The sequence below is a fragment of the Hyla sarda genome, chromosome 5, assembly GCF_029499605.1.
Source record: "Hyla sarda isolate aHylSar1 chromosome 5, aHylSar1.hap1, whole genome shotgun sequence".
NCBI lineage: Eukaryota > Metazoa > Chordata > Amphibia > Anura > Hylidae > Hyla > Hyla sarda.
Window position 1 is genome coordinate 334,473,160 of NC_079193.1, and position 19,027 is coordinate 334,492,186.

General features: G+C 43.7%; 1 protein-coding gene across 4 annotated transcripts in view; it reads left to right on the plus strand.

Moving 5' to 3' along the window:
* The window catches only part of CFAP418 (cilia and flagella associated protein 418), a 102,262-nt gene that overhangs the window by 73,173 nt on the left and 10,062 nt on the right, over positions 1-19,027 (plus strand). The window contains exon 6 of one of the 4 annotated variants that reach the window (XM_056522444.1): positions 6,845-6,946. The exons of 2 other annotated variants lie outside the window; for them this stretch is intronic. In XM_056522444.1, coding sequence (XP_056378419.1) covers positions 6,845-6,946 — 102 coding nt within the window. Of the gene's footprint in view, positions 1-6,193; positions 6,270-6,844; positions 6,947-19,027 lie in introns of those variants that run through there. One more of the 4 variants, XM_056522446.1, reaches the window with a different exon arrangement.

Genomic DNA, 19,027 nt, shown 5'->3' on the forward strand with positions numbered 1-19,027 from the left:
TGACAGGCGGGAGCGAGCACAGCAGTGCCTGAATTCCGACTCATTGCCAGGCTGAAATGAGTCGCAATTCAATAGTGACGTCACTGCTGAATGCATTCGGCCACTAGGAGGGCGACCCCTAGTGGCCGAATTTAAAAGTGATTTTAAACTGGTTTAAAATCACTTTTTTTAATTAAAGTATATTAGAGATATGTTGTAGTACTTAAGTACTACAACATATAAATTTTTTTACTTCATGACAGTGCCCATTTAATGTTCTTCCCATTTGCTGTTAAATGATGGTTCCTACAATGCAGCAGCTGCTGTATATAATTCTCGGCCTCACATGCTGTGTTCTCAATAGGCAGAACAGGTTGCTACCAAGCTCCTCTGGCAGTGGTGTATCACTCTTCATAAGAAAAGCATCAGGCATGTTGAAATCCTTCTACTGATCCTTATTTCCTTCAGGGGAGAGTCTAGCGGCCCTCATACATTGGATGGTCAGCCGCTCCCTATGAAATCACCCATTTCAGCCGACAGTAATCAAATATTCATGGCCAGATTAAAGGGTTACTCCCAACATCAAACGTATGTGGATAGGGGATAACAAGTGGATCGAAAGTCCAACCACTGGCTCCCCACACAGATCCTAAGAATGGAGGAAAATTGTCCCCCAAATGATTTGTCCCCCAAACATGCATGAGCAGCTCTATTCATTCTCTATGGGGTTTCCAAACATTGCTAAGCACTGTCCCAGTGGTCAGGCCCTCATTATCCCCTGTCCGGTGGGTAGGTGATCATTTTTGATGTTGAAAATACCCATTCAAGAGAAAAAAGGTTTTCAGTCCAGCAACAAAAACTGATCCGGTCCAAAAATGAGCCGACCAGAGTCACTAGCTGGCACTAGCTCACTTATTGAAATGAATGTAGTGCTGCGCGAGTCCGGTATAGATAAGACAGCAGACATTTTTTTAATTTTCACGCCGGATCCGGCTGCCATATGCCCAAATCATGGTGTGAATGCAGCCTAATAGTACCGTTAAACATCAAGACAGATACTAGTCCGGCACTGCATCCCACCTGGACCCGTACTTCGCCACCAATCAAACAACAGCCTTCAAAGTATTGGAATATGACTTGGTGCTCAGACCACAAGTTCAGCATGGCAAATAGATGTCCAAGAAGTAATGAATGTCGGCACTCACCAATTCTTCTGTTCTATTTCTTCTTTATTTGCAATACTCACATATTACAAGAGACAGGACAACAGACATGGGGGGGGAGGTACCACAAGGCCCGTGGAAGCTCGTCAGCGAGCGAAACAGTGCTGTCGCCTTGTGGTACCCCCCCCCATGTCTGTCATCCTGTCTCTTGTAATATGTGAGTATTGCAAATAAGGAAGAAATAGAACAGAAGAATTGGTGAGTGCCAACATTCATTGTTTCTTGGACATCTAATAGTACCGTTATCTGATATGTGCAACAAGACGTGAACCTGTATGACCATCACATAACCAGGGAATGCTAAATGTAAGAAAAAAAGAGAAGAGGTGCGCTCATAGTGTGATATTGTCGGTATTCTGGTGATCAAGTGCTGGTTAGTGCACCTTACCGTTATGTGTTGAGCTGAGAGCACAACACCTCTATGTGCCTATAGACTCGCTCGGAGCCGGTGGTTTTCCAAGTTGGTGGTTCCAGAGTCGGTGGTTTTGGGTAGGTGGCTGCCTCTGCGTCCTTGACCATGACTGGCAGGTCCGGTAAGACGTGAAGGAAGTAGGGGTAAAAAATTGGACGAGATAACGGCGCCTCCCTTGAATAAAATAGTACAGTATAGTAAAATAAAACTAGCCCAGGTAGGGTAAAAACTAAAAAGGCTTTTTTATTTAAATAATACAGCCTTTTTGGCTTTTACCCTACCTGGGCTAGTTTTATTTTACTATACTATTTTATTCAAGGGAGGCGCCTTTAACTCGTCCAATTTTTTACCCCTACTTCCTTTACATGGGAAGACCTTCATCCACTGGAAGTAAACGGTGAACATTTCTATTAAATAAAAACAAGAAAAGATTACAGAACTATAAGAAATACATTCAAAAAGTAGTATACCTTTTCATCTAACAAAGAATAACTGTTTCTAAAACCGTAATACTCCTTTAAGTAATTTAAGAATAATATTGTGGGTTTGTGGTCCTCTGGTGTATTGGTGTTTCTGTCACTCCCATATCTACATAGTTAGGTCATTGTATGATTTCCACCTATTGTCAGCCTGGAAATGTTTCTAGAGCTGAGGAAACGCATTGCAGGAATATTTATGTGATTCATTGCTATGAATTACCAATGAAAACAGAGAAGGTATCGGTAATTCTGTCCTTTCCATCCCTGTATATTCTGCCGTGGTTTGGTATTGGCCTATACTCGGGGTGGTTCCATACAATTTGTCTTCCCACATCTAGATGTTTTCCTGATTCCTCTGTAAAATGAGGGAAGGATGAAAGGTGCTTTCTATAAATAATACGGAATTAGGAAAGTGATCCTCCTGTGACTTATTGGTCATAAATCACAACCCTAGAATCAGTATGTGCGCACCTTGTGTTTTCTTCCAACATAAGCAACAATTACTCACATGACTCACACCAGAGCTAGGAACATGTATCCTGTAATAATTGAGTTTTAAGGGGGTTGTCGAGGATTAAAGAGGTTATCAAGGATTAGAAAAACAGGGCCCATAGCCTCCAAAAACAGAACCACGTCTGTCCTTAGGCTGTGTGTGGTAATACAACCTGGCTCAATTCACTTTATTGGAACTGAGCTGCAATACCGCACACAACCAGAGGACAGATGTGGTGCTGGTTTATCGAAGAAATCAGCTTTTTTTTTTCTAGGCCTGGATAACACCGTTAATTCGGGATTGACCACATTTCTCAATAATATTAAAGGGGTTATGGTGATAAGACGACTTTAGTACTTACCTGCCAGATAGTAATGGACATGCTTAGGAAGGATCCATGCTTGGCTGTGTTGCGCTGTGTTGTGAGTGCGCCATAACGCTGTGGCTTTCTTTTTTTGAAAAGGCTATTTTCTGTTGGAGTTCCCTCCCTCCAAATACAAGTCCCATGATTCCTTGTTTGTAAGTGTGAGGTCACTTTTCTCCCTCCCACACGACAGTCACCTCACCCATTGCAGCACAGCTAGGCTCCTTTGCATGCTTTGCTGTCCTTGAAACTACAATTCCCTGCAGCCCTGTGGAGAATGATCTCCCTCCCACTCAGAGGTCTCTACACTCATTGAAGAACAGACATGCTCCCTTTTAACACCTGACTAGTGATGTAATGTCTCAGGCCGCACTGCAGCCTAGGAAAACCTGAGATAACACTCAGTATGTATGGGGAGGGGGCGTAACTGTCGACCTAAGTTGAAGCTACGCGCATTAGTGCTCTCACTGAGCGCTAGTGCAGGGTCCCCATTCAGGAGATCGTGGTGGGTCCCAGCGGTCGGACCCCCTGCGATCAAACACTTATCCCCTATCCTGTGGATAAGTATTATAATGCTGCAGTTGTCCTTTAAGAATCAAACACAGGTACAGACACTATATTATGAGCTCTGTATCATACCTTTCCCCTTCCTCACATTGCATGAGCTCCCGGCAGGAGAAAGTGGGCGTTCCCCAGCAGGAGCAACGTCACTGAAACCTGCGAGAACTGTGACTCGCCATGCCTGGCACGCACTTTCTGCAAGTCCAGATGGAGACCAAATTAACTGTTCGGGAACAGAACAGAACCACCTAATGGCCATTTTTTTTAAATCACATTAAAAACAAATAAAAATTTTAACTGGCCCAGCACCATATCATGCACATGCATGGTCTCTGCCCCCGAAATTCACATGCTAATTCAATGTTCCCCAACCAGGTTGCCTCCAGTTGTTGCAAAACTACATCTCCCAGCATGCCTGGACAGCATATTGTTCAAGGTGGGAGGTGACTTATTTCTGTCCCACACTTCGGTTGCCCCACCCATTTCAGCACAGCCACGCTCCCTTTGATCACATGACATCCTCGACATCACCTGACACACAAGCTGTTGATCTGTGTGATGATGAATGCATGCACATGTGTGCTGGTAAGGGGGCTGGCTTCACACAAAACAAACAAGCCTGCCAAGCTCACTTTCAGAACCTGACTCGTGATGTATTGTCTCGGGCTGCACAGCAAGCTGGGAAAGGGCCAAGACAACATTCATTTTGTAGGCTGCAGAAAATGAACTTCTGGAGAAAATAAAGACTAAGAAATTTGATACCAGCCACCAAACACAGGTAAAAGAAGTACACTGCTCAAAAAAATAAAGGGAACACTAAGATAACACATCCTAGATCTGAATAAATGAACTGATCGTATGAAATACTTTCATCTTTACATAGCTGAATGTGCTGACAACAAAATCACACAAAAATTATCAATGGAAATCAAATTTATCAACCCATGGAGGTCTGGATATGGAGTCACACTCAAAATCAAAGTGGTAAACCACACTACAGGCTGATTCAACTTTATGTAATGTCCTTAAAACAAGTCACAATGAGGCTCAGTAGTGTGTGTGGCCTCCACGTGCCCATATGACCTCCCTACAACGCCTGGGCATGCTCCTGATGAGGTGGTGAATGGTCTCCTGAGGGATGTCCACCCAGACCTGGACTAATCATCTGCCAACTCCTGGACAGTCTGTGGTGCAATGTTGCGTTAGTGGATGGAGCAAGACATGATGTCCCAGATGTGCTCAATCGGATTCAGGTCTGGGGAATGGGTGGGCCAGTCCATAGCATCAATGTCTTCCTCTTGCAGGAACTGCTGACACACTCCAGCCACATGAGGTCTAGCATTGTCTTGCATTAGGAGGAACCCAGGGCCAACTGCACCAGCATATGGTCTCACAAGGGGTCTGAGGATCTCTTCTCGGTACCTAATGGCAGTCAGGCTACCTCTTGCAAGCACATGGGGGACTGTGCGGCCCCCCAAAGAAATGCCACCCCACAAAATTACTGACCCACCACCAAACCGGTCATGCTGGAGGATGTTGCAGGCAGCAGAACGTTTTCCACGGCATCTCCAGATTCACGTCTGTCACATGTGCTTAGTGTGAACCTGCTTTCATCTCTGAAGAGCACAGGGCGCCAGTGGCAAATTTGCCAATCTTTGTGTTCTCTGGCAAATGGCAAACGTCCTGCACGGTGTTGGGCTGTAAGCACAACCCCCACCTGTGGACGTCGGGCCCTCATACCACCCTCATGGAGTCTGTTTCTGACTGTTTGAGTGGACACATGCACATTTGTGGCCTGCTGGAGGTCATTGTACAGGGCTCTGGCAGTGCTCCTCCTGGTGGTGGGTTGTTGCCCTCCTATGGCCTCCTCCATGTCTACTGATGTACTGACTTGTCTCGTGGTAGCACCTCCATGCTCTGGACACTACGCTGACAGACACAGCAAACCTTCTTGCCACAGCTCGCATTGATGTGCCATCCTGGATGAGCTGCACTACCTGAGCCACTTGTGTGGGTTGTAGACTCCGTCTCATGCTAATACTAGAGTGAAAGCACCACCAGCATTCAAAAGTGACCAAAACATCAGCCAGGAAGCATAGGAACTGAGAAGTGGTCTGTGGTCACCACCTACAGAACCACTCCTTTATTGGGGGTGTCTTGCTAATTGCCTATAATTTCCACCTATTGTCTGTTCCATTTGCACAACAGCATGTGAAATTGATTGTCAATCAGTGTTCTTCCTGAGTGGACAGTGTGATGTCACAGAAGTGTCATTGACTTGGAGTTACATTGTGTTGTTTAAATGTTCTCTTTATTTATTTTTGTATTTTTTTTGAGCAGTGTATATTAGTAAATAGACTAACTCTGCTATCTCTGTCAAAGAACCAAAAATCCTTAAATACCCCAGGTACTGTTTTTATTGCTTCAATACTTTTCAGCCATGTTATTTACCATCCTGTTTTAAACAAAAAAACGATGAGAATTGTGCTTGTGGTGTCAGCCCTTCCATAGCCTGACCCTGTGACCTTCCTCCATACAGAGGATTTGCAGTCCCAGGCAATTCTCCAGCAGGATGTAGTAATCTCATTACAGGTCTATGCTGTGCCGCCCTAAACCCCTCCCAACAGGGGAACGCCGGACACCATTCTGTAATAGATCTGACTTCTTCCCATTCAATTACAGGATTCATGTAAAAGTGATTCCGACAAAAAAGGAGAAACACACGATACATCAAACAGGATGAAAGCTTCTCCAGAATAGACTAAAGGCACCGAAGAATAGCGGGCGGCACCACTGCTCTGATATACAAAATTCATGGTGTATTCAAAAGTCCCGCTCGGAACTATATTGTAGTAGATAGGGGTGCAGGGGGGCATTTTAATGGTCTAATTAAAAGTCAAGTTTTACAGTACGGGTGAGTGCTCATACTCTATTTATTTCTTTTTGCGAACATTTAGTTTTCCAGAATAGATTCTGAGATTTGAGTAGCTTCTAAACCAGTATTTCCCAACCATGGTGCCTCCAGCTATTGCAACTGAATAGCTTTTCCAGGAAATTGTGCTGACAAAATGAAAAATAAAGCATACTACACAGGAACTACCCATGCAGCCAGTCACAGTGGGGACCTGCCTAGGCCAGTGATTGGCTGAGCAGACACTTCCTGCATGGTCGCCAGGTCACAGGAAGACGCCAAAAGTAACAAGTAAAAGTAGCCAGGAAGCATAGGAACTGAGAAGTGGTCTGTGGTCACCACCTGCAGAACCACTCCTTTAATGGGGGTATCTTGCTAATTGCCTATAATTATCACCTGTTGTCTTTTCCATTTGCTTACAGGACAGCAGATGCAGGGGATCAGCACAGGTGTAATTTACTTTTTATTTTGGCAGCACCCAGAGCCCTTCCTGAAAATCTTTTCTTCCTCAACAACCTCTTTAGGTGAGTACTGCTTTTTTTTTCAATGATTTTTATTTTTTATAATTTTTTTTATTTTTTTTAAATACAACTCAGAATATAGCACCCCTGTATATTCGAGGTTTTAGTAATGAATAGTAAATCGTATTAGAACAGTAGAGAATAGCAACACACAAGTGCAGCCCTTTTTTAATGTTTTTTTTTTTTTTTTACTCAGTCAGTTTTTTCTGTTTTATCAAAGCATTTTCGATTTTTCCAAAGCATTTCATACGGTGCCACATAAAAGATTGGTGCATAAAATGAGAAGGAACGGGCTGGGGGAGAATGTGGGTAAGTAACTGGCTCAGTGATAGGAAACAGAGGGTGATTATTAATAGTATTTATTCTGATTGGGTGACTGTTACTAGTGGTGGTTACTAGTCTTGGGTCCTGTTCTATTTAATATATTCATTAATGACCTTGTAGAGGGGTTGAATAGTAAAGTAGCAATCTTTGCAGATGATACTAAACTCTGTAAAGCGGTAAACACAATAGAAGACAGTGCACTGTTACAAATGGATCTGGATAGTTTGGGGGGTTTTGGCTGAGAAGTGGCAGATGAGGTTCAACACTGATAAATTCAAGGCTGCTTTCACACTATAAAAGTTTAAAGATCCGTTATGAAATTCCGTTATAAAGTCTTTTATAACGGATCCTTAAACTTCCGTTAATAAATCCCATTAAAGTCTATGGGATTTTTTAATCTTCCGTTTGTACCTTTTTTGTTCCGTTAAACTAACGTCCGTTAGTTATAATGGAAAAATAGAACGGACATGCTGTATTTTGTTTCCGTTTATAATTAACAGATCATTGAACGTCCGTTAATTATTAACATTGAAGCCTATGGCGTAATGGACGTTACAAAATACACCCGTTATTGTCTGTTAATTTAACGTCCGTTAGTGCTACTGAGCATGCTCAGTGGAGACTTCACACTCCTGAAGTCACATGGGAAAGTTGAGTAGTGCTCACACCCCCTGTCACACCCCCTCTACTTCCTGGTCAGACAGCAGGAGGCAGCAGTAGGAGTCTGTTCTGGGTATCCGTATTCATCCGCCGCCATCCGCCTGATAGCACCCCAGATCGCACTTCAACAGCGCTCTATTAACAGCCCAAGAACCAGAGTAGTGCACCCTCCTGCACCCCCCCTCCAGGAGGCAGAGTAGTGCACCCTCCTGCACCCCCCCCCTCCCTCCAGGAGGCAGAGCAGTGCACCCTCCTGCACCCCCCCCCCTCCCTCCAGGAGGCAGAGTAGTGCACCCTCCTGCACCCCCCTCCCTCCAGGAGGCAGAGCAGTGCACCCTCCTGCACCCCCCCTCCCTCCAGGAGGCAGAGTAGTGCACCCTCCTGCACCCCCCTCCCTCCAGGAGGCAGAGTAGTGCACCCTCCTGCACCCCCCCCTTCCAGGAGGCAGAGTAGTGCACCCTCCTGCACCCCCCCCCCCCCTCCAAGTGGCAGAGTAGTGCACCCTCCTGCACCCCCCCCCCCCTCCAGGAGGCAGAGTAGGCAGAGTAGTGCACCCCCCCCCCCCTCCAGGAGGCAGAGTAGTGCACCCTCCTGCACCCCCCCCCCCTCCAGGTGGCAGAGTAGTGCACCCTCCTGCACCCCCCCCCCCCCCTGATAGTCTGATAGAAAGCATACGATAATACTCTCCCTCTCAATGCTGCAATGCAGACTGCGGCAGGATCATTGTGGAATCCTTTTATACCCTCCCCTTCAGGTAGGAGGAGGAGCTTCAGCTGTTGCAAGGTGTGCAGGTAGGGAGAGGCCAAACAAAGGTGAATATAACGGACGTTAGTAATAAGGTATTAACGGATAATAACGGATAAACATTTATCCGTTTAAGTAACGGACGTTAGAAGTCTATTCATCCGTTATAATCGTTTTATTCATCCGTTATATAACGTCCGTTAAATCAGTATAGAATTTAATATAACGGATGTTTTATAACGGATTTATGAACCATAGTGTGAAAGTAGCCTAAGGTAATGCACATGGGGAGGAAAAATCTGGGACGGGGTTATATATTAAATGGGAGAACACTTGGGACGACTGACATGGAAAAGGATTTAGGAGTTTTAGTTAACAGTAAATTTAGCTGTAGTGACCAGTGTCAGGCGGCTGCTGCCCAGGCAAATAAAATCATGGGGTGCATCAATAGGGGCACAGATGCGCATGACAAGGAAATAATTCTACCGCTGTACAAATCACTAGTCAGACCACACATAGAATACTGTGTACAGTACTGGGCACCAGTGTACAAGAAAGATATAGTGGAGCTGGAGAGGATTCAAAGACGGGCAACCAGAGTAATACCAGGAATGGGAGGACTACAGTACCCAGAAAGATTATCAGAATTAGGGTTATTTAGTTTAGAAAAAAGAAGTCTTCGGGGCGACCTAATAACTATGTATAAATATATCAGGGGACCGTACAGAGATCTCTCCCATGATCTATTCATACCCCGGACTGTATCTATAACAAGGGGGCATCCTCTACGTTTAGAGGAAAGAAGGTTTCTTCACCAGCACAGACGGGGGTTCTTTACTGTAAGAGCAGTGAGACTGTGGAATTCTCTGCCTGAGGAGGTGGTCATGGGGAACTCTGTAAAAGAATTTAAAAGGGGTCTGGATGCATTTTTTGGAGAGTAAGAACATTGCTGGTCATGTATACTAGATTTATAGGGACAGAACGTTGATCCAGGGATTTATTCTGATGCCATATTTGGAGTCGGGAAGGAATTTTTACCTCTAGTATGAGGGTTTTTTGCCTTCCTCTGGATCAACTCAGTAGGGACTCATTAGGGTTATAGGTTGAACTAGATGGACTCTATGGTCTTTTTTTAACTTTATGAACTATGTTACTATGTAAGCAACCCCTTTTATCATTTTCTACTGTATTGTGTTTGCAATTCTTTGCCTACCCATGTACCCCTGTGATCACAGACTCAGGCAGAAAAATTCTGCTCTGAAATTTTTTTTTTGGCTGCACCGTGCACATGGCGGAAACATCTGCCGTGGAAATTCCAGTTCCAGCCACTGCAGAAAGAATTAACATATGAATACTGTCTGCGGAATCCGCTCCGAAATGCATCTATGAAGCTGTGCTGGTCCGAGCGGTCCTAGCACCGGCATGTTCTCCGGACCCCTGCTGCGTGCAGAACATCCTCAGAAAATTTTCCAGGCGCACATTACACAAAAAATCTGCAGTGTGAAAATGGCCGTACCAAGAAAGTTGGCAATAAAAAGTGGCTGAAGTTAAAAACATAAAAAATAAAAGCCAAAAATATGCTTTAGTTTTGCAGTACGCAAACCGTATCAATGTTTCTGCAGCACCAAGAAGTAACAATGTGGCCCTTAGATAAAAAAGCTCAGCAGATGATAAGCTCAGCCCTGATGCTTATACATTGTATCCTCCGGTCGTTTGTTCATCAGTTATTTCCTGTTGTGTTTACACAGTGGACTCCGACTCCTCAGTTACACCCAACACAAGAATTTACCGTTTTGATCTAATGAGACAGTCATATGCAGATGATCCCGTCTCATGGTTTTCTTACATGGTAATAATCATGGAATTCAATTTGTTACAAAAAAATAAAAATAATAATAAAACACAGTTACAGATTTCTCAATCTTTCAGAGACTAAAACTGGAGGGATTTTGCCCATAACAACCAATCCCAGCTCAGCGTTCATATCATATTGAGCCCTGGTAAAATAAAAGCTGAGCTGGGATTCATTGTTATGGGCAAATCCCTTCCCTGTCTCAGGCGTATTGATAAATCTGGGCCATTAATATCATTATTTCTCATACTTCTAATAATTGAACACAAAGGGGGGAATTTATCAATGACGCTCATCTGCAAAATTGCGTTCGCAGTGTATTTTTATTTTGCACTTGACTTGCGCCAGAATTACAACAATATTGCAATAAATTATTAGGGTACGTCCACACCTACGGTATTGTCACACCTCCCATTATTAGGGTATAAATGTGAACAGCTTCAGAGAAGATGAGGCGGAGTGACGACGCTGGAAGGAACTGATCAGGTAAGATGAACAAAGAAATCTTTCACGGACCAGCATTCAACGTGTTTTCAGGCTCATAGGCCGCTTCATCAGGATGCCAGATGAAGCGGCCACCTAGCCGGGAAACGTGTTACATGCTGGTCCATTAAAGATTTCTTTGTTGATCTTTATAAATAAATAATAATCATAATCGCTGTTTCTTTAAAAAAAAAAAAAAATCAGAGTAGCGACAAATATCGCAAAATCACCCTGCACACTTTCCTGGTACACGCAATCATACCCACATATGAACTGCGTGCAATAATGCCTGCGGCCTGCAAAGTGGTAACCACATGGTGGTCATGAAATGCCCGTGGCCAGTGAGCACATGTTCACAACCAACACCATACAATGTGCATCGCAGCCATCCATGTACCTACCTTCACTCCAAGAATGATTTGCGTGGAGAAATTGAGCAAATATGGTGGATGGTAAGGGATTGTGTCAGAGTATCCAGAACACAGCAAAAGAGGGCTCTGAGCGCTCCTCCCCCTTCCCATGTGACTCCCTGAGTGTGAAGGCTTTACTGAGCATGCTCAGTACAAATAACAAACGTTAGAATAACGGGCAATAACGTGTTTTTTGAGAACATCCATCATCCATTGACTTCAATGTTAAAAAAAACATCCGATATTCCACCGTTATTTGTGACGGACAAAAAATTTGTGCATGGGACGTTATTTCTCCCGTCACAAATAACGTCCGTTAGTCATTACGGGCTATAACTGGTAACAACGGATGCTCAAAAAATCCTATAGACATGAGTGGGATTTTTTGACAGCAGTTTTTAGGATTTTGTGACGGGAGATTGTAACGGGTCTTTGTACAGGATGAGGTAGTGTGAAAGCAGCCTTAACCTGATCAGGTCCTTCCAGCGCCATCACTCTGCCTCATCGTCTTTGAAGCTGTTCACATTTGTATCTGTCCATTCTGGCAGGAGAGCTGCTGAGGGATTTCACACCTGTTCACACCTTTACCCACTGTTGTGTATGGATTACACAACCTGCTTTGGTGCATTATTGATTTTCAAAGGACACCATTAATGAGATTGATTTACACTATGGAGCGCTCCTGCTTTTTATCTTAGGTTATTATTAGGGTATACCCACACCTACTTTATTGACGCACCTCCCATTATTAGGGTATGTCTACACCTACTTTATTGGCACACCTCCCATTATAAGGGTATGTCCACATCTACCTTATTGGCACACCTCCCATTATTAGGGTATGTCTACACCTACTTTATTGGCGCACCTCCCATTTAGGGTATGTTCACACCTACTTTATTGTCACACCTCCCATTATTAGGGTATGTCTACACCTACTTTATTGGCACACCTCCCATTATTAGGGTATACCCACACCTACTTTATTGGCACATCTCCCAATATTAGGGTATACCCACACCTACTTTATTGTCACACCTCCCATTATTAGGGTATGTTCACACCTACCTTATTGTCACACCTCCCATTATTAGGGTATGTCTACACCTACTTTATTGGCACACCTCCCATTATTAGGGTATACCCACACCTACTTTATTGGCACATCTCCCATTATTAGGGTATACCCACACCTACTTTATTGTCACACCTCCCATTATTAGGGTATGTTCACACCTACCTTATTGGCACATCTCCCATTATTAGGGTATGTTCACACCTACCTTATTGTCACACCTCCCATTATTAGGGTATGTTCACACCTACCTTATTGTCACACCTCCCATTATTAGGGTATGTTCACACCTACCTTATTGGCACACCTCCCATTATTAGGGTATACCCACCCCTACTTTATTGTCACACCTCCCATTATTAGGGTATGTTCACACCTACCTTATTGTCACACCTCCTATTATTAGGGTATGTTCACACCTACCTTATTGTCACACCTCCCATTATTAGGGTATACCCACACCTACTTTATTGTCACACCTCCCAGTATTAGGGTATACCCACACCTACTTTATTGTCACACCTCCCAGTATTAGGGTATACCCACACCTACTTTATTGGCACATCTCCCAATATTAGAGTATACCCACACCTACTTTATTGGCACATCTCCCAAAATTAGGGTATACGCACACCTTCTTTATTGGCACATCTACCATTATTAGGGTATTATAAGGGTATGTTCACACCTGCCTTATTGTCACATCTCCCAATATTAGGGTATACCCACACCTACTTTATTTTCACACCTCCCATTATTAGGGTATGTCTACACCTACCTTATTGGCACACCTCCCATTATAAGGGTATGTCCACATCTACCTTATTGGCACACCTCCCATTATTAGGGTATGTCTACACCTACTTTATTGGCATACCTCCCATTATTAGGGTATACCCACACCTACTTTATTTTCACACCTCCCATTATTAGGGTATGTCTACACCTACTTTATTGGCACACCTCCCATTATTAGGGTATGTCTACACCTACTTTATTGGCACACCTCCCATTATAAGGGTATGTCCACATCTACCTTATTCACCAAAAGATCACCGAAGTGATCCACTAATTCCCTATATTTCCCATATATTTGTTGAAAGGTATAATCTTTATTAATTTCAAAACACCAACAAAAAAGGAGTTAAAATTTGCAGTGTATCTCTCCTCCTGTATTATTAGTTATCTGTGCCAGCCAGGCATCACCTATTATCTACCTGTGTGTACCTGCAGTGTACACACGGTTAATGGAGGAGTCTACACTGTATATTAAAAAACCTGTCCTATGCCCCCCTCGACATGTTTCGCCGCAAGACGCGGCTTTGTCAAGAGGCCCCTAAGCCTCTTGACAAAGCCGCGTCTTGCGGCGAAACATGTCGAGGGGGGCATAGGACAGGTTTTTTAATATACAGTGTAGACTCCTCCATTAACCGTGTGTACACTGCAGGTACACACAGGTAGATAATAGGTGATGCCTGGCTGGCACAGATAACTAATAATACAGGAGGAGAGATACACTGCAAATTTTAACTCCTTTTTTGTTGGTGTTTTGAAATTAATAAAGATTATACCTTTCAACAAATATATGGGAAATATAGGGAATTAGTGGATCACTTCGGTGATCTTTTGGTGAATTGGTTTAAATAACCCTCCATATATTGGTCCGCAGTTGGATCACACATCTACCTTATTGGCACACCTCCCATTATTAGGGTATGTCTACACCTACTTTATTGGCATACCTCCCATTATTAGGGTATACCCACACCTACTTTATTTTCACACCTCCCATTATTAGGGTATGTCTACACCTACTTTATTGGCACACCTCCCATTATAAGGGTATGTCCACATCTACCTTAATGGCACACCTCCCATTATTAGGGTATGTTCACACCTACCTTATTGGCACACCTCCCATTATTAGGGTATGTCTACACCTACTTTATTGGCATACCTCCCATTATTAGGGTATACCCACACCTACTTTATTTTCACACCTCCCATTATTAGGGTATGTCTACACCTACTTTATTGGCACACCTCCCATTATAAGGGTATGTCCACATCTACCTTAATGGCACACCTCCCATTATTAGGGTATGTTCACACCTACCTTATTGGCACACCTCCCATTATTAGGGTATACCCACCCCTACTTTATTGTCACACCTCCCATTATTAGGGTATGTTCACACCTACCTTATTGTCACACCTCCCATTATTAGGGTATGTTCACACCTACCTTATTGTCACACCTCCTATTATTAGGGTATGTTCACACCTACCTTATTGTCACACCTCCCATTATTAGGGTATGCCCACACCTACTTTATTGTCACACCTCCCAGTATTAGGGTATACCCACACCTACTTTATTGGCACATCTCCCATTATTAGGGTATTATAAGGGTATGTTCACACCTGCCTTATTGTCACACCTCCCATTATTAGGGTATACCCACACCTACTTTATTGGCAAATCTCCCAATATTAGGGTATACCCACACCTACTTTATTGGCACATCTCCCAATATTAGGGTATACCCACACCTACTTTATTTTCACACCTCCCATTATTAGGGTATGTCTACACCTACTTTATTGGCACACCTCCCATTATAAGGGTATGTCCACATCTACCTTATTGGCACACCTCCCATTATTAGGGTATTTCTACACCTACTTTATTGGCACACCTCCCATTATTAGGGTATACCCACACCTACTTTATTTTCACACCTCCCATTATTAGGGTATGTCTACACCTACTTTATTGGCACACCTCCCATTATAAGGGTATGTCCACATCTACCTTATTGGCGCACCTCCCATTATTAGGGTATGTCTACACCTACTTTATTGGCGCACCTCCCATTATTAGGGTATGTTCACACCTACTTTATTGGCACACCTCCCATTATTAGGGTATACCCACACCTACTTTATTGGCGCACCTCCCATTATTAGGGTATACCCACACCTACTTTATTGGCACATCTCCCATTATTAGGGTATGTCTACACCTACTTTATTGGCGCACCTCCCATTATTAGGGTATGTCTACACCTACTTTATTGGCACACCTCCCATTATTAGAGTATAGAAGGAGAGGGGGGATAAAAAAAAGTCTCATCCCAAACCAAAAGCCGATAAGTACTGAATGGTTAAGATTTTTTTATAGAAGTAATTCACAAATCTGTTTAACTTTCTTTCATGTCCCGACTCCGCCCCGTGTAACGTCACTCCCCGCCCCGTCAATGCAAGTCTATGGGAGGGGGCGTGATGTCGCACGGGGCGGAGTCGTGACGCCACGATACTCCGTCCCCGTGGTCGGGAGGCATAAGACTTGGAGCCTCCAGCGCTTCCTGCAGTGCTTACAGGTGGGTGCTGCATGCTAGATTGCGGGGGTCCCCAGCGGCGGGACCCCCGCGATCAGACATCTTATCCCCTATACTTTGGACAGAGTACCCCTTTAACATAGTGTGTTACATTCTCTCTGCTGTCTGTGAATCGAAACCTCTAGAAACTGAAAACATGCTCATGCCATATGGATCGTGTTGTGTCATGGTATTGGCCATGTAAGGGAGTGGGGAAACTTATTAAAAGTGTCATTTTGGGCTTCGTTAGGAGGCAGAGGCTCCAAAGCAGCAGTATCATTGGGAAGCAAAGCAGTGATGGTGCAGGGACAAGGAGGTAAGCATTGCAGGGACCCCTGGGGACTTGGGCCTGGCCAGTGCTGAAGCAGATTGTGGGCTGCTGATGGGAGATGATCTAGCCATACGCCATATCAGTAGGTGACTAGAACAGGGAGGGTGAGCTAAGTATTGAACATTTCACCATTTTTCTCACAAAATACTGTTTCTTTGAGACAACAATACCTTCTAATTCCAAGAAGCTTTTTGGAACACCTGGTTAATTTATGGTAAAATAATCGTCTTTTGTATTACGGCCCTAACAGAGCTCACTGGAACATTCTGAAGCTTATGAATGCGCCTGTAACCAACGCCTCTGTTATGTTTTACTACAATTAGGTTGTGAAGGTCTTAAGACAGCTCTTTGGTTTTACCCATCATGAGATGTGTCTTGTGTGAAGTCTCGGAAATGAGACCCTTTTGTAGTCATCAGTTGGGAGTTAACCAGCTGATATTAAAGGGGTACTCCCCTGGAAAACATTTTATTTAAATCAACTGGTGCCAGAAAGTTAAACATATTTGTAAATTACTTCTATTTAAAAATCTTAACCCTTCCAATACTTATCAGCTGCTGTATGTTCCAGAGGAAGTTCTTTTCTTTTTGAATTTCCTTTGTGTCTGACCACAGTGCTCTCTGCTGACACCTCTGTCCATGTCAGGAACTGTCCAGAGCCGGATAGGTTTTCTATGAGGATTTGCTCCTACACTGAACAGTTCCTGACATGGACAGAGGTGTCAGCAGAGAGCACTGTGGTCAGACAGAAAGGAAATTCAAAAAGAAAACAATTTCCTGTGGAGCATACAGCAGCTGATAAGTATTGGAAGGATTAAGTTTTTTAAATAGAAGTCATTTACAAATATTTATAACTTACTAACACCAGTTGATTTAAAAAAAAAAAGTGTTTTCCAGTGGAGTACCCCTTTAAGAGCATGCCACAGACCCGATTTAGTTGCACAAGCCAGAACTTGATTTTCATTTCTTAGTGGTCATAAAACAAATAGAAGTCTCTTCAATGGTTTTTACCATTTGCATCTCTTTAACATCAGGAGCTGGGAAAGGGGAGATGATTCTGTCAAATTCTCTCTCTTTCTAATACAGTCTGCCTTTAAATGTGAAGTTTCCGGTAACACAGGCTTACGGTGTCCATTTGGGTGAAATAAGTATTGAACACATCACCATTTTTCTCATTAAATATTTCCAAAGGTGACATAATATTTTTACCAGATGTAATCCATATAAATCCATATAAATATACAAGGAAACCATAACAAATAAGCTTAGAAATTACGTTATGTGTAATAATGCGACATGACACAGGGAAAAAGAATTGAATATATGAAGAAAGGGAGGTGCAAAAAGACACGGAAAGCCAAGACAACAGCTAAAATCTATTAGTAATTAAAAAGAAATCCACCCCCTTGTCAGTGCAAGTTAAAGGGGTACTCCAGCCCTAATACATCATATCCCCTATCCATAGGATAGGGGACAAGATGTCTGGTTGCGGGGGTCCCGCCGCTGGGGACCCCCGCAATGTCATTGCGCACCCACCTTTGTAAGCTCTCCGCAGCACTGGAGGCTCCAAATGTGTAGTATGACGACCACGGGGCCGGAGTATCGTGACGTGACGACTCCGCCCCCGTGTGATGTCACGCCCTGCCCCCTCAATGCAAGTCTATGGGAGGGGGCGTGATGGCCGTCACGCCCCCTCCCTTAGACTTGCATTGATGGGGCAGGACGTGACTTCACACGGGGGCGGAGAGCTCACAAAGGTGGGTGCGCAATGACAGATTGCGGGGGTCCCCAACGGGCGGGACCCCCACGACCAGACATCTTATCCCCTATCCTTTGGATAGGGGATAAGATGTATTAGTGCTAGAGTACCCCTTAAGCATGTGGATACATTTGTTGTGGTGCTTATGTGTAGATTTTGGACTGTGGGCAAAAAACCTGGGGTAAATACTACTGCTTAAGGGTGCTGGTTCACAGAGTGGTCGCCTTATGTCAGTGTTTTCCAAACAGTGTGCCTCCAGCTGTTGCAAAAGTACAACTCCCAGAGGCTGTCCGGGCATGCTGGGAGTTATAGTTTTGCAACAGCTGGAGGCACGCTGTTTAGAAAGCACTGCCTTATGTGGAAGCCTAGTACTTTATCTGTTCTTCTTTGATACTTGCAGCAAATACCTGGCAATTTGTTTTACGGTGCGTTCACACATGTTTATTTTTGCTGCAGATTTGCTGTTGCAGATTTTGCTGCCCATTGAAGTCAATGGGGAGCAAAATCTGCAGCAGCAAATCTGCAGCAAAAATATGCACATGTGAACGTACCCTTAAATTGGTTTACTGCAAATGGAAGCAGTTTTCCAAGAGGTGCCAAGGATTTTCAACAACTACCAATGTCCAATGTACTGATAAAGTGTAATGCTAGTGCATATGGTTACCACGACATGTAGGTTCACTCCTAGGGTATGTTCACACAGTGGAAATTGCTGCTGAATTTCAGTGGACTTCTGTGCTATCTATACACAGGATTCTGCTGAAATTCAGGTCCCATTGATTTCAATGGGATTCTGCCACGGAATGTCGTAAAATATAAGACTAGTTTTATATTTTGACGGAATGCGGAAAGCAGTATTTCCGTAGGGGAACGCATACATTTCCAATAAGTATAATGTGAGCACTGAAGGACATTAGGACATAGATGAGAGAAGACTGATAGGAATGGCAGCTGTATTTTATATAACATTGGGGAGGACATCAGGTGAAGATCTGATACCAAATAAAGTCCAGTCAGGAAATAGTCCAGAGACAGGAATGGAAAGAAGATATTGGGTTTCAGCACTGCA